This window comes from Vespa crabro, chromosome 8, assembly GCF_910589235.1.
Source record: "Vespa crabro chromosome 8, iyVesCrab1.2, whole genome shotgun sequence".
NCBI classification, from domain to species: Eukaryota; Metazoa; Arthropoda; class Insecta; order Hymenoptera; family Vespidae; genus Vespa; species Vespa crabro.
This window is the reverse complement of record NC_060962.1, coordinates 5,575,520-5,599,231: the sequence shown is the minus strand read 5'-3', so window position 1 is coordinate 5,599,231 and position 23,712 is coordinate 5,575,520. Positions and strand designations below refer to the sequence as shown.

Genomic DNA, 23,712 nt, shown 5'->3' with positions numbered 1-23,712 from the left:
AGAGAAAGAGAGAGCGAGAAAGAGAGAGCGAACATAGTGCTTAATGTCAAGCACCTAACTCTACAGTAACTCCGAAAGACTACCGCAATTTTTTCTTTATTTTTTTCTACCCTTAAGCTATGATATATTTCTACTTGCACATTTTATAGTTATTACTCGGTATAAAGAAATTTTTCATGTAACAACATAGACATAGGTATGTATTTATTGCGAAAAAGGAAAATAAGGCAGATTAAATGTGAGAGAATATCAAATTGATCATTACTTATGTGCCAATTGATGTAATATATATACCTACTTATTATTATTTAATAATCATAAATCAGTTCGATATTTATTCGATAATATATATATATATATATATATATATATATATTATATATATAAAATCGATCCGATCGAATGATTTTATAAGATTGGAAAATTTCGATCATAAAAATGATGAAAGAATAGATTTTCAGTATTATAAGCGTAGGATATGGGTTATAGGCTTCAATGAATACTTTTAAATTGATCGTAGTTAATCATAGTTGAATTCATATTCGTAGGCGTTAAGTTCGTAGAGATTTCTATGGCCTTGCTCGAGTTTCATTCAAATAATAGTAGTACACAATTCTTTATATAACGATTCGATTAAAATTTTATTATATTATCGTATAAGATCGGTTTTTTAAAATACGATCGTTTCGTTCTTCCTCGACTAATCGTTGTTAATTTATAAAATACAGAAATGTGTAGACTTAACGATAATTTATTGGAAATACAAAATATTGATACGATTTATATATATTTGTGTATGTGTGTGTATGCAATTGTATATAAGACCATCGACAATGTCGTAACTATTATTTTTTACCATTGACGATCGTAGTATCGATCATTGATAAATATATAGACGTTTATATGTAATTGGAGATAAGAATGAGAGCGACTAATTTATCGCTAAAATAATTAATGTGATTTGATATAATTTTAACAATCGTGCTTACGATTAGAATGATCCATAAAGAACGAAAGTTGATACTTTTGATATCGGTCTATTGACATATGTCAATGTCATGGAATAAGATTCATTGAAATTATTAGGATATAATTAGTCATAGAATTAAGCAATAATATTTCTTAAATAATATCATTAAATTTTTCTCATACATACAGACTTATTGACGCATATACATACATACATACACAAATATGTACACACAAAAGACTCTTCGTATATTCATAAATTATTTTTTAATTATCATTTTTTAAAACGGTATAAGTACATTCGATTATTATAAGTATTCGATTATTGCCTTAGGACAAACTAGAAAAGACAATATTACTTTAGCAATCGAAAGAGAATATCATCGCGTGCACGTTACTTCCTAAAAGCATTTCTAAGTCCTAGTTATCGATCGTCAGAAGCGGTACCCCCAAATGTATTTATCTGTGTGGGTCACACTTTGTATACATGGATATATATATATCTTTCTCTCTCTCTTTTGCTTCTTTTATCTGTCCTACATTTATCCATCTCTATATAAAAGAAGGTACTCGTTTACACGCGCTCGAAAGAGAGAGATTTGACGCATCCACGATATAAGTATAGTCAATTACTGAATGAGGAAATCCAAGTATTTTCATCCTGAGATACATTTATATATATATATATATATATATATATATATATATATCTTATTTTGAACATATATATGTAGATGTAACACGATTGCCATTTTCTATATGTATGTTATATACGTACCTATGCTTATACGTACATATATGTAAATGCTTTTTTGCTGTATATTCTTGCATATGTATGTATCTACTTATCTTCGTTAAATATATATATATATATATATAAATATATCATTCATTCATACATTCATTCATACATTCATTCATTCATTCATAAAATTAATCAAAAACATATTATATTTATCTTTCGTAATATACCGTCCTCTTTGATGTTTATATTTACACCATCGTTTTAATGTATCTATTTCATTTTAATGACGAAGATATCTGTGATCTCGCTTGTAATTTCACTAACAAGTAATACGTTCAGTTACGGACGATCATAATACGTACCCCGGTACGTTTTAAAAGTTGCAGAATATAAACCTGTGAATAAATTATTATATGTATTTATTTACATATTTTTCCACGATAAGGAAAAAATTAAAAGGTGTTGCTTTTTCTTTTTTTTTTTCTTTTTTCTTTTTTTCTTTTTTTTTAATAGAAATATGTATTATAACAATGACAATTGAGATATATATATATATATAGTAATTTAAATATTATCAAGTAAATATTTTATTTTGCATACGAAAATTTTCACATGCCCTTTTACAATTTCAAATCTTATAATTTTTTCAATTCATAAAAATATTTTATTGAGTGTTTTATTCAGTCGGATTTTGAACTACAGTAAATTGTTTTGCCTTCTCAGTGAAAGATTCATTCAAATTTATTATTGCTTCTGTTAATTCTAAATTGAAAGTCTATATTTTGAGGTTTTTATTCGCAAGAGTATTTCCATTCTAAGAGAATGGAAAACGTCAGAATTATTTATTTTTAATTTCTGTTATTGCTATCAATCAGAGATCCAGAATACAGGTGTAAACTTTGATTGGGTGATAAATTAACTATATATTTATTATTCATCGATTGATCTACATCATAGATATGAAATATCATTCTGTGGTATAGAACTAGACAAATAACGATTTAAAGCATCAATTAATCGTGTCAAGGAAACAATATATGACTTATAGGAAAATTTATTAATGATTTCTTTGATAGTAATTTTAAATAATAAATTTAATTTTGCGGTCATATTTAATAAAATTTGAGGATTAAATTTAAATTGTAGTTAACGGATTTAAAAATGCAGTTGAAGAATTTAAAATGGAGCTAATTTCTAGCATATCAATAATACAATTGCTATTGGAAACTTCTAAAACATTATTAATTTGTATAACCTGACCTCTCCAAAGTTATAAATCTTGATAAATGACAATGATCCTTTTGAGAATACCTACATCAAACTTGATGTAGCTTGAGTATAAGGGATAAGGTGTGATCTAAGTTAAAGTTAATCCTGTAGTTTGATTATAATTCTTTGTTGCAATTCTACTATAATATTCTCAAACACTCGTTAATGACTTTATTGCATATTTTGTTGCTATTATGCTATTTATCATAAATATATCAAAATTCTTAGTAATTTTTATATAATAGAATCGATACTTGAAATTAATTTAAAAATCTAATCTATCTTCATTGTAAATCTAATCTATCTTCAACGTAAAATATAATATTTCTATATTTTGAATTTTCTTTCTCAAGGTCAATTTTTAAGATTTCGAAAAAAGTTTCGTCTTTCTTTTTTTTTTTTTTTTAGGTTTCTAAATTCTTATAAAATCCCATTATAAGATTATCTTCTCGTCCAATGATAGAATCTTAAATGGGTATTTTGAAAAACGAGAGTCCATCCTAATGTATTACCAGTCATATATTCTTATTATCATTAATATTATATAGAAATTATATAGAATAAATGGGAGAAAAATATTTGACTTGAAAAAAAAAATATTATCGTAATTTTTTTTCTTTTTTTTTTAGAACACTTATGATACATATACCAGTTGAAGCGAAGTATCGTACCAGCAAAAAAGACCTCCGTTATCTCGAAATCCAAGAATAAATATGGCTGCATCGACTATATATGTATGTCTTGCAGAAAAAAGAAATAAGATCATATTCTCGATGTAAATTTGTAAAATCGTATCGCAATGATAAAACTGATAAAGATAAAGGAGTTTGTCTATCCGACAAAGACAATATCAACACGAATCGAGATAATCTTTCGAACAACGTGATTTCTTCTTACACAGTATGTGTATATATATATTATGTATATATATATATATATATATATATATATATATATATATATATATATATATATATATATATATATATATATATGTGATGTTACAAAAGACTGGCTTAGTCAAAGACAATAGATAAAGCGACGATTGAATAAACAGAAAATAAAAGTTTCTCTAACGCGAATCGGTTTTTAAAGATTAAAAAAAAAAAAGAAAGAAAGAAAAAAATAAAAAAAAAAAGAGAGAGAACCTATTCAAACGTATCTAATTTATCATTCCATTCTTATGTCATTTTCTTTCAAAATTTCGAATGTGTTTCACTTTTTAAAATATCCCGAAGGAAAATCTTCATTTAATTTTGTCGATGCACTATTTTCACTTTTCTCTAAATAAATCGTTATACTTCAAATCTTAAATATCATTTTTTATAAACCTCATCTAATTTATTAATATAACTAATGATCGTGGCTCCGTCTTCTTTTTTCTTTCCCTTTTTAATTTATAATATCTATTTTGTTACGTCGAATGATCGAACCGATATACATATATGCCACTGTAAGTATTAGAAGATGATCAATGTAAAAAAAGAAAGAAAGAAAGAACAAAAAAAGACATAAGATAAAAAAGAAATTTAAAAAAAGCAAATATATAAAGGTACGATCCATCGATTTATCGATGAAACGATCTCTTTACTCTTACGTGGACTTAAATTTACAAGTAATCATGCATCTCGTATTAAGATCCATTATTAATGTCGTTCAATGTGAAATATCCGAAAGAAATCCGATATAAATATTTGTAAATGCAGGTTTCGCATTATCATAAATTCATTTAATTAACTATTTTATGTCATATTTAATGTTAGTAATAATATTATTATTTCCTTTCGAATGAAAAAGACTTTCATTGAAATATAGGCAATAAAGGCTACGCATGCTTTAGTGTGTCATAAAAAGAGAAAGTGAAAGATAGAGAGAGAGAAAGTGTGTGGATGAATGAATAATTCTGAGAATGAGGTAAAAAGGAAAGAGAGAGAGAGAGAGAGAGAGAGAGAGAGAAAGAGAGAGAGAAATAAAAGATATAGAAAAATCATATCGATACAGCGTTATAGGCATATCAAAGATCAAGCATAATGATTTTTTGGCATCTTTAGAGGCGCGACAAATTTCTATAGTTTATCTGTAAATATATACATTATCTAACCAACTCGATTGTGAGTAAAGCAAATTGTACATAAAATATAATATCGAATGATCATGCTAGTCGCATCGTTCCTTTTAATATTAATTTTATTTGTGACGTATTATACATATAGATTTGTATGTAAGACGAGAGAGAGAGAGAGAGAGAGAGAGAGAGAGAGAGAGAGAGAAAGAGAGACAGTTGGACAGACAGACAGACAGAAAGAGAGAGAAAGAGAAAACGAGGGAGAGAGATTGAGATTGAGATTGATGGAAAAATCTAAAAATGTGCGAATCATTCCAATCTCGTGATTCATCGCATGCGTGTATGTATGTAACATGTATTTTATGTATGCACGTAATGTAACACATCTGTTTATTAATTACGCGCGACAAAATGGTACGATCGATCACGTATATAACAACGCGAGTGGGAGAGAACGGAAAAGAAACATGATAAAAAAAATATGATGATTAAAATATGAGGAAGAGAACAGCAGGATTATCGGCTATCTATTTTTATATAATGCAATATCGAGAACGCGCGACTTCTGTAAATCTTCAATTTGCGCTTCTATCAGCTCATAACATTTTGCAATTATTAGGGAATTTATCGAAGAAACTAGTTGTTAATCTTATGCGAAACGATTAATGTCTAAGAAATATGGAACGGAACATTGACAGTAATGTGATGTGTTGTGTTGTGTTGTGTTGTATTGTATTGTATTGTATTGTATTGTATTGTATTGTATTGTATTGTATTGTATTGTATTGTATTGTATTGTATTGTGTTATATTGTATCAAACATAATGATATAATTGTACAGCATTCGCGCTTCGATCTCTGCGTTTTCTTTCTCGCATATTTTGATAATCAAGTCGTACACGAAAGTATTATCTCAGAAAGACAACATAAGTTAGCTATAATCAGAGCTTTACGTAAATAGCAATTTTAAAAATACGAAGAAGGACCACAAATTGTTGGTTATGCGTTAATCACGCGCGTCCGACGTTAATAAGCGAATGAAATAGCATGTTAGTTTCAAAGTTATCAGTATGTAGTTGGATCAACAAGGTCTTGGACGATGATGTATGAGGATTAATAAATATTGTTTATATAATACATATATATATATATTATATATGTTATATTATATATATTATATATATATGTGTTATATTATATATATATTATATATATATATATACATACACACACACACACACACACATATATATATATATATACACGTCATATTATACATGTACGTATTTACATGTTCCTTAATTCTTCTCTAATTCTAATTGTAAGTTAAGTTATTACGCATCTCGCTATCTTAAGAAAGAAGCTGTGATCTTTGAAAGACACTGAAGAAAAAGAAAAAGAAAAAGAAAAAAAAAAAGAAAATAACAAATGAAATAAGTACGTTTCTAATATTTATTTAATATACTACGAAAATTCTCCTCTCAATGTCGCCTATTATTTTTAGTAATTGACATTCTTTTGTCGACATCGATATGTAAACAATCAATCTGCATAAACTACGGCGTATTCATTCGAACAAGTTCATTCGTTAGTGTGAAATATTGCCTCGTCGAATATCGCTAAAAGCAAGGCTATTAACAAAAGGCAAAATAAACGAAACATTCCAAGTTAGAAGGTAATCTATTTATAAATGAAAATTTCCTCGTATGTTTTTTTTTTAAACGCATATGCATATATAAATCTATAAATCTATATATATATATATATATATATATAGATTTACAAAAAAGCTTCTACGACGTATTTACAAATAGATTATTGTAAAATACGTCTTTATAAACACATATGTTCTTTTGAAACTATATTATCATATTTAATAATAGTATATTTTCTACTTAGTAATCGAAAGGAATTCGTAATGTAACAATAGTAATGGAAGGAGGAAATCATGTAATATCAAAAGAAATCGATGCATCACGTATAAGGAAAAATGTTTTCGTTTTAATTAAATTCTTATTATATGACATTACTATTTTAATTATACTATTTATGCATACTATGTACAAATACGTGGATACAAACGTAGATTATTTGAAGTTTGAACTTATGAATAAATCATTAGTCATTTCTGGTGAAGTTACATCCGTTCGGTAACGTCATCAAACTTTTATTAAAATGAAAAATGACAGAGACTCGAGTTTGATATATAGATCAAATCGGTAGAAGGAAAACTTGATAATATATATATATATATTTTTTTTTCACGTTTATCACGTGTATTTCCAAGTGTACTCGGATTTAATCAATTTATCGTCCCATTATTTTCAACGAACTTTGTTATTCATCTTTCGAATAGAAAGGAAAAGGTAAGTTACTTTTTTATTCCCCTCTCTTCCCTTTCTTTACACCATACTTTTCTTAGACTCATATTTTTCATCTCGTTATTGTACTTTTTTTATCTCGCTAGTCATGTCATTTTTTTCTATGTAGAGATCATCAATAAAAAATGTCTCTATGGAGATGCACTCGTAACAAAAACTAACATAAGCGTTAACAAGATTTCAAAGTGTGATAATCCTAGGAGAATGGAATCATAAATTTAAACGCGAAATGGCCATTTTCACATAAAAAAAAGAAAGAAAGAAAAAGAAAAAGAAGAACTAAAACATCGTTCGACGTACATGTACGCATGGTCAATACATTAGTTTATCTTTATAAGTTTTTATGATACAATCGATACATGTCTATATATATACATATATATACATATATGTGTGTGTGTGTATATATATAAACTTTTACATTACTTTTATATTATATAAATATTGCAATATTTCCTTGTATATATATAATCATTTATGCAGAAAATTGAATTATTGCGAATTGAATTATCATAAATATTTTATTCTTGCAATTATAAATATCAACGTTCAACTCAAAGTCTTCGAGTTTTTTTTTGAATTCTAAGAACATCAATCATCTCTTTGGAATGCAAGAGATTTAAAAGAGAAAAAAAAATTCGCAACGTAATGTAAAATAAATACATTTTATTAGTAACTCTTTGTCCAATTATCATTGACTCATACATGTACAATAGAAGGTTACATATAGATAACAATATTTTTATAGAATAAAAATTATAATTTGAAATTATCATAATTAGTTCCCATTGAAGATGATCTATTATTTATAAATTATATGAAAAAAAAAAATTAAAAAAAATAAAAAAAATAAAAATAATAAAAATAAAAATAAAAAGTGAAATATAATATGTATAATATTTATGATTTATAATGTAAATTATTAAATTACCATCGCATTTTAAATTATTAAAATCTTCTTAATAAAAACTTCGTTACATTCATGCACAATAAAGATTTCCATCAGCGGACGGCTGAAAGAGTAATTATTTCTGATTGTGAATGTGTTGAGGACAAAGTCCATTCTGATTATCTTTAGGAAATAGAGCTCGCAGACGACTTTGCTACGTGGATGTCGATGTTATAACATAAAAAAGAGGAACCGAAAGAAGTTCAAGGTAAGGAGAATATACGAAAAATATTTTCTTATTACAAATTTATCGGAATAAAATAAATTAATTATAAATTGATCACAATATAAAACAAGATTACAGAGAGAAATATTACAATTGTTTTGTTTACTATTAAGCAAATAAAAACGATATATATCGAAGATAAATATTACAAAACATATATGTATAATATTGTACATAAAATAATTTCAGAAAAGATAAAAATAAATAATGATCCGAATATATATTATGGGACATTAACCTAATATAATTTCATAATTATTTTTCGTCAATTTGTTTTATAAAATGAATAGAAATATGATACTCTTAATCATAATGATAAGCGATATTTATGGTAGAAATCGAAGAATAATTTGAAGGATCAACATTTACGTCATTTTAAAATTTCAATGAATTTTCGATCGTTGAAAATACACCGAAATCTAATATATTTTCTTCATCGTTTACCCATTAACTATTTATAGATAATAAGAAAACGTTCAATCTTTCTCTCTGGCCTTCTTTTTTTTCCTTTCTTTATTTTTATTTTTACAACTCTTTCAATATAGTTTTATAGAAACGATGAATCATGCTAAAAATCGTATCTTTTTTAATATTAAATATCATCAATTAGTAATCTCTCTCTCTCTCTCTCTCACACACACACACACACACACACTTTCTCTCTTTTTCTCTCTTGTTGATGTAAAGTTCAACAAGATTATTATTCGTGTAGCGAGCAAACAGAAAACATCAGCGGTTCGTTTCTCATGAATATTTATTTACTATTTGTTTACCAGTTGGACCATAATGAAGCTGCGATTTGACGCATTGCGACGATCGAATATCAAGCTATGATACATTCTTATCATGATCCTCTCTCTTTCTATATATATATATATATATTTGTATATATAGAAATATAAATATATATATATATAAATAGAAAGAAAGAGGAAATATATATATATATACACACAGATTAATATATACATTCCAAACGTGATATTAAAAAAAAAAAATATTGAAATATCGATCTATTTGAGATCGATTAAAACATATCTCTAATGCAGATAGGAAGAAAAAGTAGAGGAAGAAAAAAAAAGAAAAAGCTAATATAATCGAATAGAGAATTAGCAAAACTTGTATTTATTTTATCCGCTTAAATTAAAGGAACGATGGAAAGCTTCGTTTTATAACAAAACGTATTATTCCGTTCTCGCATAGCCATTTGTTCTATACTGGCGGCGAATGTGCCGTGCGAATAATCGGCTCGAAACATATGTTGCGCGTAAAATCGATAAAAGTAGAGCGAGAGAAATAGAGAAAAAGAGATCGTATCCTGCATTGTGGGGAAAAAAAATGAAACAAAACTCAACCACAAATTTATATGTATATATTATCTATGTTTATGTACGTGTGGGTATCTATTGAAAAATGATGTTCTCTTTCGTTTTTACATTTCCATTATTTCTCTCTCTCTCTCTCTCTCTCTCTCTCTCTCTCTCTCTCTCTCTCTCTCTCTCTCTCTCTCTCTCTGACTCTATTCATTTCTCTCTTATTCCCTTTGGCCTTTCCGTGTACTTAATTCTTCCTGATAAAGCAGCGACTACTCAGTTTAGTAGATTTTTATCACTAATAATCGTACACACAACATCTTGTAAATATATATCCTTGTAAAAATATTAAATCGTTAGAGAAGAGCTCGTACCACATTCTTTTGTTGATATTGAACTTATTTTACTCGAGATATTTATATAAATTTTAAATCGGGAGAGAGATCCTCTCTCTCTCTCTCTCTCTCTCTCTCTCTCTCTTCTCTGTTTAACCAATCACGATTCTCAGTAAAAAGTACTTCGAATAAACAATATTAATATTTCTCCGACAAGACGTCTAAATATCCCTACGGATTATACACATACATACATATATCCTACAATAATAATAATCTTCTTTAATTATTTATATTTGTATAATCCTCTTTTAGAGAGAGAAAGAAAGAGAGAGAGAGAGAGAGAGAGAGAGAAATTTAATTCAAGCATTAAAATGTCTTTCATTATTTCAATTAATATATAATTTAATCGTAATAATATCATATTATTATCGTTATTATGTTAAAAGTGAAATATTTGAAATATTCATCAACATTACTCTCGTATATATGTAGGTAGTTTCCACGCCAATAGTTCACGTGCACTTAGTTTTCTCGTAATATTCAACTTAATCATCTTTATTTATTACTATAAAAGAAAAAGAGAGAGAGTGAGAGAGAGAGAGAGAGAGAGAGAGAGAGAAGAAAAAGATTCTAATCTTTAAAGAAATTTTATATCGATCTCGTTTCTTATCGTGCTTATAAAACTTACACAATTTATACAGATTATACGACTGCAATCTACTCTTTGCTTTAGGATTATTTTACTTTATCTTGTATTCTTTAATTCGATTCAACATGTACAGAACGTTAATAAAGTTACCATTGAAAACAAAAGTATCACGGTCAATATACATTAACTACTTTGCATGAATATTGATTTATATACATGTGTATGTATATATCTAATTTCTTGGAGTCGACGTCAGAATTTCAAATAATTATTAAGCTTTAAATCGATCCTCATTGTCGATTTCTTTGTAAGAGTTCCGGATTTTCCTCTTTCACCTGTCAACACCGATGACTATTACTTGACGTAAACACGTTGATCTCTTTTTCGATGAGAAATATATAGGGTTTCACTTTTTTTTTTCAACTGATAAAAAATTGTCCAATGAATCACCAATACCGATGAGTCATTCGTTTCATTGCTATCTCAGCAAACAAAGTATCTGTTACGTTTACGAGAAAATAATAATCAGTCATGTACACTAGGGCACAATTTAATCATAATTACGTGCATACATGCGATTCTCATTACCGATGCCACCTTGAATAGAATATAAAACCATAAATATTTCATGGTTTATATTTATAATTTTACAATTTGTTAATAATTTTGTTGTTATACTTTTTTTTTCTCCATCCGTTTCTCTTACCTCGATAACAATTCAAGCATTGATCTTGAAAATTAGACATTATATATTTCATACTGAAAATGATTCTTTACTTTTCAATGTTTTATCTTTTATTAATTGCTGACGTATACTTTAGAATAGCTTATATTTTTATAATACTTCATCAAATTTGATTATATTAAGTGAAAATCGTTATACATTAATTCATTTCATTTTCAAAGGCAACTAAATTCTATATGAAAAGAGATACATATGTATATACCTGCATAATATATTATTAAATAAAATAATGCACAATTACATCGAGACATATGAAATTACGTAGAAATGGACGCACCTTCGATTCCGTTGCAAATGTCACAGATATATGTATGTACACAAATGATATTAACTCGGGAATCAATGATTTTCAACATAGCTAGGAATGCATGTTTAATTATGCATTCAAAGCAACCAACAATATCACGTCTATTCGATATTTTAGAAACAAAACGTTACAAGCGTGTTATTATTCGATATACAACGTTCAAATGCACGTCACGGAAATTTCAAGTACATAATATAATTTATATCGATCGTAAATTCGTATTAATTACAAATCCTGACTCGAAAAAGCAATTTTATCGAAAGATAAACATTTTTTTTTTCTTTTTTTCTTTCTACATAAAGAAATATACTCAAAGAATAAATAGGCTTCTGTGACCGTCTGTATACATTTAATTTTATCATGACCTCGAAGTTCACAAGTTTACCAACCTCGCTTTCTCACCTGATATAGAAACAGATTTTTTGGATTTCTTAAAGATTTCCACTGGAGCTATTGACTTACTTCTGCCTGAATTTAATTAAATTTATAGTCTCGAAATCCATAGGTTACATGAGTTACGTATTGAACAAATTTCGTTCATTGTATAAGAAAGAGAAAGAAAGATACGTACGGAATTTTCGAAATAGATAAATAATATCACGAAACAAAAGATATATCCATTATCTGTATAAAGAAAAAATTAATAATATTGTCAAGAACAATCACGAATATAAATCCACCCAGACGAATTTCAAAGTTCCAAGTAATGATTTCATATGAGCCGCAGCATAGTTGTTAGCTCAAGGGTAAAAATACCGCAGTATCGTGAGACTAACGCTGCAAAACTTACTTGAAACGTTGACAGTCGATGATATCTATTTCATTTTAGTTTATCAATTCGGTAAAAATATGTATGTATGTTTATGTGTATGTATATTTACATATATATAAATATATACATATAAATTTTTTTGTCAACAAATCGTATTTATTCGAATAAATTTTTCGTACATTTTTTGTCTTATATTTTCTACAAATCTGTTACATACATCATATATGATAACTATATATTTATATCGTCGAATAACTTTTGTTTGAAATACTTATATTCCATTCCAATCAACCTGCATCTTTTTTCATGAGCAAACTTTCATTAATCTACTTACCTAATTTCACATACGATTCTTTCGACTAATTGTAAGTAACACGTTTCTAGGATCTGTTATGTTCCTTGAGTATTCGTATTTCTTTATATCTTTATTACACGTTTTTATAACATTATTACATATATATATAACATATGTTATACGAATAGAATAAAATATATCTATGCAAGTTTAAAGATACTATTCATGATTCAATATGGCAACCAATCCTAACGATATCGAGTTTCACATATTACATAGAACGCGAATCGAATGTTCCACTGATCCTCGTTTCTGTAATCGACAATAGCATTAGATGCACATGTATGCAACTTCGTGATACCTGTATATATGTATACATACATATATATGCGTTCTAACCGCAGATACGAATTAAGTATCTATAATTTGCAACATTTTTGCGCTATCAGTCTCTATCGACAACTGTCATTATATCGCCGTGGTCATTTATATAATTTATTTTTGTCTTTTTTCTTTTTTTTTTTCTCCGTCCTCACCACTTGTCTGACCAGTAAAATTTTAGAAGAAATTATTATATATCGAAGAGAAATATACGTAGATTTTAAAATTACTTTTTTTCCCCTACATGGAATCTTTTCATTCAATATTTTCATAAAACTCTGAAATATATTTTTTTCACAGGGTTATCAATATTTTGCTGACCTTCACTAGGACCGGTTTTAATGCATATATACATATATATGGAGAATGGCCGAAAAGTTCCTAGGTAATTTCAAAAACCAATTACTTTTTTTTTTCGAGAATTTTTAGAATAACTTTTTTTTCAGATTATCTTCAGTCTAGCTTGTAATTTTGAAATTTGAAAAAATTTAGCCCATCAAAATAATTTAATACACATACGTTTGCATATAAGGCACACGTACGTTTATATACAATAAATACATTTCAAGGTTATTCATTGTAATATATAAGTTTAAAAAATTTGTAATACCTGATAATATAATTTTTAAAGCATAACTCGACCATATCTTCTTTATCAAAACAGATTATAAAACGTTTTCTATTTTTTTTTTCAGTTAAGATATTTTTAATTAAAATCGAACGAACACAAATATTATATACATATATTCATATGGATGTAATATAATTAAGTACTCGTAAGATTGAATAATTTATCTCTCTGTGATAAATTCATCGAATATTTTTTTGTCTTTATCACGTTTATATTCAAAAAATAATAAATAATTATCGTTAATAATTTTTTTGATCGGTTTTATCTTTAATCGGATAGTTTCATACATTAAAACTCGAATGAAATCGACGAAATCGTAATTTGAAAAACATTAAATATAATTTAAACTAGTAATTTTTTGAGAAAATTTTTCAAAGCACCATTATACGATTATTAAAAATAAAACTAACCTCTAGTACGGAATAGTATTAAGAGATAAGTGATATGTGTATTCGATTTATCTGGACATACGTAATCTTATTATCAGATAAATGTGGAATCACATCTTTTAAAATTAACATGGAATCAACATTCCGTTCAATAGGTATAACACGAGAATAATTCATTTGAAAAATATTACAAAGAGTTTTTGAAAAATTCGACTTTTTGAGAAAACAATATTATATTATTTTAACATTATTTTCATTTTATACACGGCTACGAAAAATGTTACATACCACTTCGACTCTCTTATCGCTTGCCCGAAGCTTAAGTCTTTTTCTCCTTGAATTTTTCTTTTACGTATGAAGGAAAGATTTTACTGAAAAAAAAAGAATAAGAAAGATTAGCCTAAAATGTCTTGAAAAAGAGTAGATGATTAATTTTTAAAATTACATAAAAACTTTAATCATATACATATTCTTTTATCATTATACATATTTTATATTATTATACACATTCCATTAGAAAATCAATCGAAAATAAATATATATATATATATATATATATATATATATATATATATATATATAATATTTCAAATGTGTTAATTTTATGGTTTGTATATGAATTTTTGAAAAAATATTTATTTTTAAGAGGAAACTTCTTCATGCACGAGAGAAATGTCAAAAAACTTTTTATTTTTATCACGTCGAATTCTGTCAGTCTGTTCTAAAAATCAGATATAATTAGGGTGACATAAAAATGTCAAACTGCATATCGATTTTTTAAAAAATTAAGAAGAAAAAAGAAAATTTCGTGGCCAGAAACGTTTAATATTTTATATATATAGTACATTCGTATATAAACTCTTTCATTTCAAGCTGGTTTCGTCCAAATCCTACATTCATAAGTTTTGAATGTCTTCTTTTAAGTATGTACTTGAGACCCTTAGATATTTAGATGCCTACACTTTTAAATGACGACGCTTTTAAGCTCAAAAACATAGACCGCTTAAATTATCTCTACTTGTTATAAGATCGTAGAACTTAATTTTATTAGATACTGTCGTAAAATAAAAAATAAAAATTAATGTCCTTTCGGAGTTAGAGAAATGCTTTAAAAATATTTATTATGCTCTTTCTTCCCTAACTATGTGTCGATTATACATATATATAAATATCTGCTAACAGACATGATCTTCAAAAATGAAGAAATGCGATAAAGAAAGATATATAAAAATATTTTATATATACTTTTGATCAATCATAAAATTTTTTATTCTTTCCTTTCCAGAAAGGAGTTTTTAAGTAGGGAAATTAGAAGATTTTTTTAAGAAGGAAATCTGTATTTCTGGCATCATTCGTATTCAATCGAACATTTGAAGAAAGTTTTAAATACGGCAAATAATTGTAAGTGAATCTCAATCTTCTATTTTCTTTTTTCATTTTTTTATAATTATCGTCATCATTCATCAATAAATCATTTTGATTTTTAATTCTTATTATTAACTCATCGTGTAATTCTTAATTATTTTACCTATTATATTTTATCAAAAACAAATTCATTGATATCAAAATTAGAAAAATCTCTTGATTACGTATGCAATTAAACATATAAAATGTGATAAGATATTCTGTTTTGAGAATTTAGTTGTTGCATCTGCATATGTACATATTTACATGCAGATAAGAAAGTACATATTACGATATCTCTGTAGATAATTATTTTCTTAGTTAGTAATTATACTTTCGTATGAATAAGATCATAATATGGAAGCATAACATAGAAAAGAAGAATTATATATATTTTTCTTACAGTCATTTATATATTAAGTTTTTACAGTTTATCTCATCGACAATATGCTACGCCAATGTACTGTACTTCGAATTGTCAAGGTCACATAAAATTGCAGCTTCCAGGGTTATCTAAGAATAACACTTAGACTATTAAAGTTATTCTATAATTAGATCGAATATTTTGCTAACTAGTAAAAGAAATATCCAGCTGTATTCTCAGGTAAAATTTTAATGATTATTGATAAAATATAATTATTGAAAAAAAAAACTTTAAATACATAATTTTCCAAATTAAAAATTAGTTAAAAAAGGTAGTTGCTTGTCATTTTAAATATCTAATCAAATTAGATATATTGCTTAAAGACGGCATAAACAATTATGAAAAAAACAAAAATAAAATGTAATAAATATCTACTTAAGAAAATACGTTATCTTCATTCACTTATACTAATTCACAAATTTTTTTTTTTATTAACATATTTAATATTATTATATGTTATAGAATATAAGAATAAATATATATATATATATTATATAATGCTCTTCCTACACTATTATAGTATAAATATATTTTAGATTAATAAATATATTTAAGATTGTATTGTTTTTCTTAGATAACTTTACATTTTTTAATATATCATTTTTTATATACAACAACAAAAATTATGTAAAATATTATTCATTTTTCGTTGAAATGTTCGATGTCAATATTTTATAATATTTAGGCACGATTGCAATTTTCTTTTATTTGTACAAAACTTTTACAAAAGTTTAAACATTCTCATTATTTTTTCTTTCACAAGATAATCAAAATGAAACATGTATATTTTTAATTTAGTTATAAATTACATAGAAAATCTTATAAGATTTACAAGTAAATTTGTTAAACACGGCCATATAAGTAAATAATATGTATGAATAAGAAGTACAACAGTGTCATCTAGCGGAAAGTTTCAAAAATTATGACACCAAATAGAAATAGTCAAATTATTTACTTTACAACCATCGATAAATTATATTTTTTTCTCCTTTCTCCATGATACTACATTTTTACATGTATAATTATTAATTAATTAATGTATATAATATTTCAGTAATAAAAGTTAATAAAAACAGCATTTTGTACACAATATTAAGATTAATTCATTATAGTTTACAAATGAAATTATAAAAGTGCTTAGTGAAGTTATTAGCTCGATATCGCATTATTAGTAATAGTCGTTCTGGAGATTTAAATTTTAATATCTAATATCAAAAATATATGTTATTATTTTAATATATATATGTATATATAATATTAAAATTTGATTTATAATTTGAATTTGATTCAAGGTCAAAACATAGATTACGCATGCACCTGTAGTCAGTGATGTATTTATGCGTAAGCCGTGGAAATGATCGTCTCCATGCGATAATATTAATTTATATTACATAATAAATTTAATGTAATATCTGATGCCTAATATACAATTATTATTTCTATATCCATGACTATAATTTAATCTGAGCAATGTATTTCTTACTTTATCATTTGTATTAACAATTAAAACGAAAAAATACATATTAAGTATAATCGATTTATTTTAATGATCCTTAAAAATTTATAATGACTCAGGCCCCTCGAAAGCTAAATCCTTCACTGTATGTAATAACGCCAATGAAACAACATATAAAACTTTTTATGTTTAAAGGCAATATTGTAGGTAGCGAATTGTATCTTACACACTTTTGATTGGTTAGAAATATTGATGTTAAACATTTGAAATGTTAAATTTTTTTTTGTTTAATAAATTTTATTTAGCCCGTGTGGGAAATCGATTATCCGAAAATATTTGAAAAGTCATATTTACTTAAATAAAATATGTAAGTGTTAAAAAAGATATAAGTTTCATATATAAAAAAGGAAAATACGAAAAGTTATATTAATGACATATAATGTTTTCTTTTTTGACCTATAACGTTTTCAGAATTAAAATAAAAAACTAAATCTTATTAAACAATTAAATTGTTTATGTTTTAATTGTTTAATAAATCTTTTTTAAACTCTCCAATTTATATTTTCTTTGTGAGATATCTTTTTCATGATATTCACAAATATAATAGAAATTACTGTGTAATGAGATATATTCAATATATAATAAATATGTATAATTTTTAAATTATATAATATGCTATTTTTTATAAAATTAAAATACCAATATTAATATTAATATTAATATTTATGTAACTTTGTATGATTATTTTTACAGAATCTATTATATTTGTTACAAAATTCTATGAAAAAATTAATAAAATAAAATTAATATGAATAACATAAACATACATGATGCTATTGTAAAGGTTACTCAAATACCAAGAACAGATGAAGATGTATATTTTGTTCGACTTGACAAACCGGACCAATCTTGGCTTGATCGTAACATAAATTTAAAGAATGTTAAGATACCAAGAAATATACAGGTTAGCTAAGTTTATCTATTTTATTTATTTATATTCAATTATATTATATTATGTATTTATTAAAACATGTATATTAATATACTGCTGTATAACAGCAATATACACTCCATCGCATTTAAAACCTTATATTATAATGTTAAAAATTCAAAAAATACAATTAAATGTCGGTTAATTAAAAAGTTAGAATTGTTAGTTACAGCTAGATCATCTTTGATGTAATATCTAGAATAATATTCTTTCTTATGATATGTAATAATAAATTTAGGAAGATTAATTACAAATATTTTTTTTATTAGTTAGTAGAAGCAGATATTTCAGATATATCAAATGATATGGATTCAAAATATTATTTAAATGAAAATGAAATATTCTCTTCTATAAAAGCTGTAAGTGTAATACTTCAAAATATTTATTAAATATAATATGTAAATATTTTCTTTTCTTATAATTAATATTTTATCTATATAAGTATTTATTTATATATAGTATAATAATTATGTGTATATTTAATGAATATTTATTTATGTTTTTGTAAATATAGGTAAATGGTGGAATAAATTATTCTAATAAATTTCTAGAATATCAATGGGAATTAAAACAAATGAAAAACAATTTAAATACAGAGAATAATAACGCTAATATATCAAGCAGTAAAACTAATTCTGATTATAACAGTGATGTTAAATCATCAAATGTACAGAACATCGAGTCATCAAATGTACAGAATACCGAGTCATCAAATGTACAGAATACCGAATCATCAAATGTACAGAACACCGAGTCATCAAATGTACAGAACACCGAGTCATCAAATGTACAGAAAACCAAGTCATCAAATGTACAGAATATTAATACAGATAAATCGAGAAAAAATATTGAAAATAATGAAGATTCCCATTCTGTTCAAGAAATTTTAAAACAGTGTAAGCTTTCAAGGAATGCTTTAATCTTAGGACTTTTAAACAGTAAGCAAATTACTACAGAAGATTTGCACATACCAAGTTTAAAACATGAAACATTCCATAATCAGTCTGATCTTCAAGTAAGTGTGAAACATGTGTTAATTTATAAAAGATTTTACTTTCACTTTACTTTTCATTTAATTTAAAATCTCAATTATTTTCAAGCACATTTAAATAAATTTATTCAACATAAATTCATTTGTGAAAATACATTTTTTTTTAAATGAACATATGTTTAAAAACAGATTTTAAGACAGAAATGTAATTATAGTGGAGATAAGTTATTAATCTTGATAAAAACATGTACAATAATGTATTTATTACAAATATATTAACTACATTAGCTCTTCAAAACATACAAATTTTTCTTTTAATTTTTTTTGTTAACTATCTTCACAGCAGAACTAATCATAAAGTTAAGCATTCTCTATTCTTTATATTAGTAGTTTTTCTATTCAATAAATAAAAGTATTCTGTTTAAAATTAGCTGTTTACAATTACAACTAATAGATAGCTTGATCTAAATTATAAATAGTTATTTAATTAACCATTTATGTATGTGCTTTTATTGTTTATTAAATTGAAATTAAATAAAAATTTGCTTCACAAAATTATTTAATTTTTATTAGACTGAAGATATTGCTGTTGGAAATCATTTAATACAGCATCCAGAAGATCCAGATGTATATATTCATCCATTACAACTAATGAAAAAGTCAAAAGATCATGCTAACTTAATGATAGATTATGTCGGAATAAAGGAAGTAGTTACTCCAAAACAATATTATATTAATGAGACTGATAATATGTCATTTAATTTTATAAAAAGAAATGTAGAAAACAAATAATTGTATTTATAAATTTAGTATTAAATATGATTTTTTATATAGTTTAGAAGGTCCAGTATAATTTAAGAAGTATGCATAAAATGTGATATTGAAAGATATTAGAGCTTGAAATATGAGCTGTTATATTACTGAAAAAGTAATATGAATAAGGCAAAAGAACACCAAGAAAGTTATTTTTTAAAAAAGTATTTGTCAGCTAAATATTTTATCAAATTATATAAGATTTCATGATCGTGATAAAATATTTTAAACCTATACAAATTGACATGAAAATAATACAGTGTAAATAATGAAACAATAAATCTATTTTTTTTATTATAGTCATATGATTATCGAAAGTAAACAAACTACCTAGAAAAAAAACAAATTATATTTGTATACAAATTTTAAACTAAATTTATTTACATCTTCAAAAAGTTTAGTAAAACATTAATATAATATTGTGAATAGCTTTATGTAATGTAATTAATTATTTACTACATGAAGTAATATACATCTACCATGTATAAATTTTTGATATAAATATACATTTGTATTTGTAAAAAAATTAATTTTTATACATATGATATATATATATGTGTGTATACACACACACACACACACACACACACATATACATATTTGGTATTATTCATATAAATTTTATTTTACAATTATAAATATAAAAATTATCACTATAAAGTTAGCACAAAATTACTATTACGACTAAGTACTTACAAGTAAAAAAATATCCATTGCCATTTGGATCATAGATATTGTATAATGCTCGTAGTATTTAAATTTTGTATAGATGGAAACAAATCAAATATGCAAAATAAAATAGATGAAATATATTACAATAGATTAAACTTTTAAATTCTTTTACTTGTACCTTAAGATAATTGTAACATTTATACAAAAAACTAAAATTTATATATATACAAAAAACTATAATTTAAAATTACATATAAATAATAAGGCGATATTACTTCAAGACATTACTTTAGAATAAAATCTGAAACATTGTAAACTACAAAAGAAACAATCATATGGTACAGTACTACTATCTGAAAACTTTACACTACATATAGTTGAATTTAAATTAAAATATAATTGTTTTCTTAAAAAGTATTGAAAACAAGCTGTTCCACATACACAATATTTTGCAGAATCCAAATATTTGACCAGTGTGTTAGGTATCAAATTTGCATTGTAGCTAATCCTGTAAAAATAATACGATTTTATTTACTATTATTATTAGTTGAACAAAAACAACATTTATAATTATGATAAAATAATATAATAAAATATATATAGCAAACCTTGTTTTCAAAAATATCTTTGCTGCACACTCAACAAGGCTTGGTAATTGTACTATACATGCATAAGAAGGCTTAGTTGTTGAAAATGAATTTGCAGATACATTTATTTCCAGTAGCCGTAATTTCCTTATACTTCCTGGTAAAAATTGTAAACTATTCTGTGATAAATCCAAATATTTGAGCGAAGTTAAGTTTCCCATACTTTGTGGTAAATATATTAACGAATTACAACTTAGTTTTAAATTAACAAGAGCATTGAGTTTTCCAATCTTCTCAGGTATTTCGGTCAACTGTAATTAAGAAGTAAAAATTAACTCAAAATTATTTGCCTTTATAATATTAAATTATATAAATTATTAAAATTTAACTTACTAAATTACAATTTAAATCTAATAAGCATAAAGTATTTCTGATATTGTTTTGATCTAGCCATGTCCATTTAGAAATAGCAGCTTTGCCAAGTTGATTTTGAGATAAAATAAGCTGTTGTAAATGCGGCAAAGAACCTAAATCTTTAGGTAAGGATGTTATTTGATTGTTTGATAGATCCAAAATTTTTAAACGATTCAATTTTAAAATTTGAAGATCAAATGATTTCCTATCTAATCCTATGATGTGTAATTCTTCTGTAAATCTTGGAAAACCTTGTAAAGTAGGATATTCAGAATTCTTTTTTATAGTTATTTTTGTTTTCTGCGTATTACCAATCTTTTTGCCATTTAAATTAGATATTGCAAGAGTTGATAAATTTACTTTTTTGGACGATGCAAGCTTTAAAACATGAATAAAACTTTTTAATGGTATTGCATCGCTCTGTATAATTAAATCATGAGGAGGTTCTTTTATTCTAATTGTTGCTTTCCCATTTTCAATAAATTTCACAAATATCATTTCAATATTATCATTCACCTAAAAATTATAAGATAGACATTAAGAAATAAATATAAATCATCGTATATATAAATATATATATATATATATATATATATATATATATATATATATGTATATAAGAAATATTACCTTATACTTAGTTCCACATTTGTTCTGCTCTGTTTGTAATAAAATATATAATTCATTGCTTTTTATAGATTGTCTTCCAATAACCAAATACCCACGTTGTGATTTTTTTCTTATCGATAAATTTGTCAAATTGTGCATTCGATTATTAACTTCAACATTACAATTTAATTTCATTTTCACTTAACTTTTTTTAAACGATCGTTGAATATATCCAAATAAAAAAAAAAAAAAAATAAAACGCAAATATATTGGTTGTACTTAAAATTCACATTTGTTTTGAATTTACCAGTTTAAAGTAGTGCCTCATTTGGATGAAACAACGGATATTCTTCTTTGGCGCCAATCTCGTATAATGAATTTACATTAGCTTATTAACATTTGAGTAAATCTTGGCCGAACATATACATGCATATATATATATACATATATATTACTATAGTCATAAAACGAAGTTATGTGTGTATATTAAGCTTCTCTAATGTATTCTAATGTACCGATATATTGTCCAATAACATTTGGACAAAAAATCAGCATTAAATTACTTCGATGCAGATGATCTGTTTAATGTATATATAAAAGATAATGAATATATCATAATGTTAAGTTTTAATTTTTATGTTATATGCAATTTAATATTTTACCTTAATCAAATACTTCTCATAATCTAGGTACTTTTATAAAAAGTTTTAAGATAGGTTCTGATTGGCAGAGGCATATACAAACGTACAATACGTATTTTCTTATAACAAGTATTAAATCGTAAAAATAAGTTCAGAAATGTAATGCACACTATAGTTATTTGTGAATGCATTTTCAAATTATGTAATTATACATTTGCATAACTAATATATATATATATATATATATACATATATATATATACATATATACACATATACATAATTA

The 23,712-nt window shown here is 25.2% G+C and overlaps 3 protein-coding genes across 10 annotated transcripts in view; 2 read left to right on the top strand and 1 right to left on the bottom strand.

Annotated features, from left to right (window-relative positions):
* Nucleotides 1-16,536, top strand: part of LOC124426256 (ceramide glucosyltransferase) — a 29,242-nt gene extending 12,706 nt beyond the window's left edge. The window contains exons 2-4 of one of the 6 annotated variants that reach the window (XR_006942687.1): nt 13,705-13,789; nt 15,710-15,825; nt 16,259-16,536. Coding sequence is in view for 3 of the 6 variants with exons in the window: in XM_046967712.1 (XP_046823668.1) it covers nt 13,705-13,734 (30 nt within the window). In the remaining 3 variants the exon portion in view is untranslated. Of the gene's footprint in view, nt 1-3,612; nt 6,483-13,704; nt 14,024-15,709; nt 15,914-16,249 lie in introns of those variants that run through there. The other 5 variants (XR_006942688.1, XR_006942689.1, XM_046967714.1 and 2 more) reach the window with 5 other exon arrangements.
* Nucleotides 16,537-16,952: 416 nt separating this feature from the next.
* Nucleotides 16,953-21,325, top strand: LOC124426059 (putative uncharacterized protein DDB_G0286901). 2 transcript variants are annotated; one of them, XM_046967315.1, is made up of 5 exons: nt 16,953-18,075; nt 18,462-18,672; nt 18,969-19,058; nt 19,214-19,714; nt 20,264-21,325. In XM_046967315.1, the coding sequence occupies exons 2-5, from the start codon at nt 18,517-18,519 to the stop codon at nt 20,480-20,482; spliced, it is 966 nt and encodes a 321-aa protein (XP_046823271.1). In that variant the 5' UTR covers nt 16,953-18,075; nt 18,462-18,516; the 3' UTR covers nt 20,483-21,325. The 2 variants fall into 2 exon arrangements, with proteins under 2 accessions (XP_046823271.1, XP_046823272.1); XM_046967316.1 differs by lacking the exon at nt 16,953-18,075 and adding an exon at nt 18,307-18,325.
* LOC124426058 (leucine-rich repeat protein 1) lies at nt 21,314-23,687 on the bottom strand. 2 transcript variants are annotated; one of them, XM_046967314.1, is made up of 5 exons: nt 23,093-23,687; nt 22,807-22,955; nt 22,156-22,692; nt 21,784-22,073; nt 21,314-21,683 (listed from the first exon to the last, which is right to left on the bottom strand). In XM_046967314.1, exons 2-5 carry the CDS (start codon nt 22,942-22,944, stop codon nt 21,452-21,454), a joined length of 1,197 nt encoding a protein of 398 aa, XP_046823270.1. In that variant the 5' UTR covers nt 22,945-22,955; nt 23,093-23,687; the 3' UTR covers nt 21,314-21,451. The 2 variants fall into 2 exon arrangements, with proteins under 2 accessions (XP_046823270.1, XP_046823268.1); XM_046967312.1 differs by having other exon boundaries at nt 22,807-23,687.
* Between the last annotated feature and the right edge of the window lie 25 nt (nt 23,688-23,712).

Excerpts from the sequence above, each read along its gene's own strand:
- LOC124426058 (XM_046967312.1), bottom strand. The coding sequence starts at position 22,980 with ATGAAATTAAATTGTAATGTTGAAGTTAATAATCGAATGCACAATTTG. Across the intron at positions 22,693-22,806 it reads AATGTGGAACTAAGTATAAG|GTGAATGATAATATTGAAAT; the intron begins GTAATATTTCTT and ends TATAATTTTTAG. Across the intron at positions 22,074-22,155 it reads TAGATTTAAATTGTAATTTA|TTGACCGAAATACCTGAGAA; the intron begins GTAAGTTAAATT and ends TCTTAATTACAG.
- LOC124426059 (XM_046967315.1), top strand. The coding sequence starts at position 18,517 with ATGAATAACATAAACATACATGATGCTATTGTAAAGGTTACTCAAATA. Across the intron at positions 19,059-19,213 it reads TATTCTCTTCTATAAAAGCT|GTAAATGGTGGAATAAATTA; the intron begins GTAAGTGTAATA and ends TTGTAAATATAG. Across the intron at positions 19,715-20,263 it reads ATAATCAGTCTGATCTTCAA|ACTGAAGATATTGCTGTTGG; the intron begins GTAAGTGTGAAA and ends AATTTTTATTAG.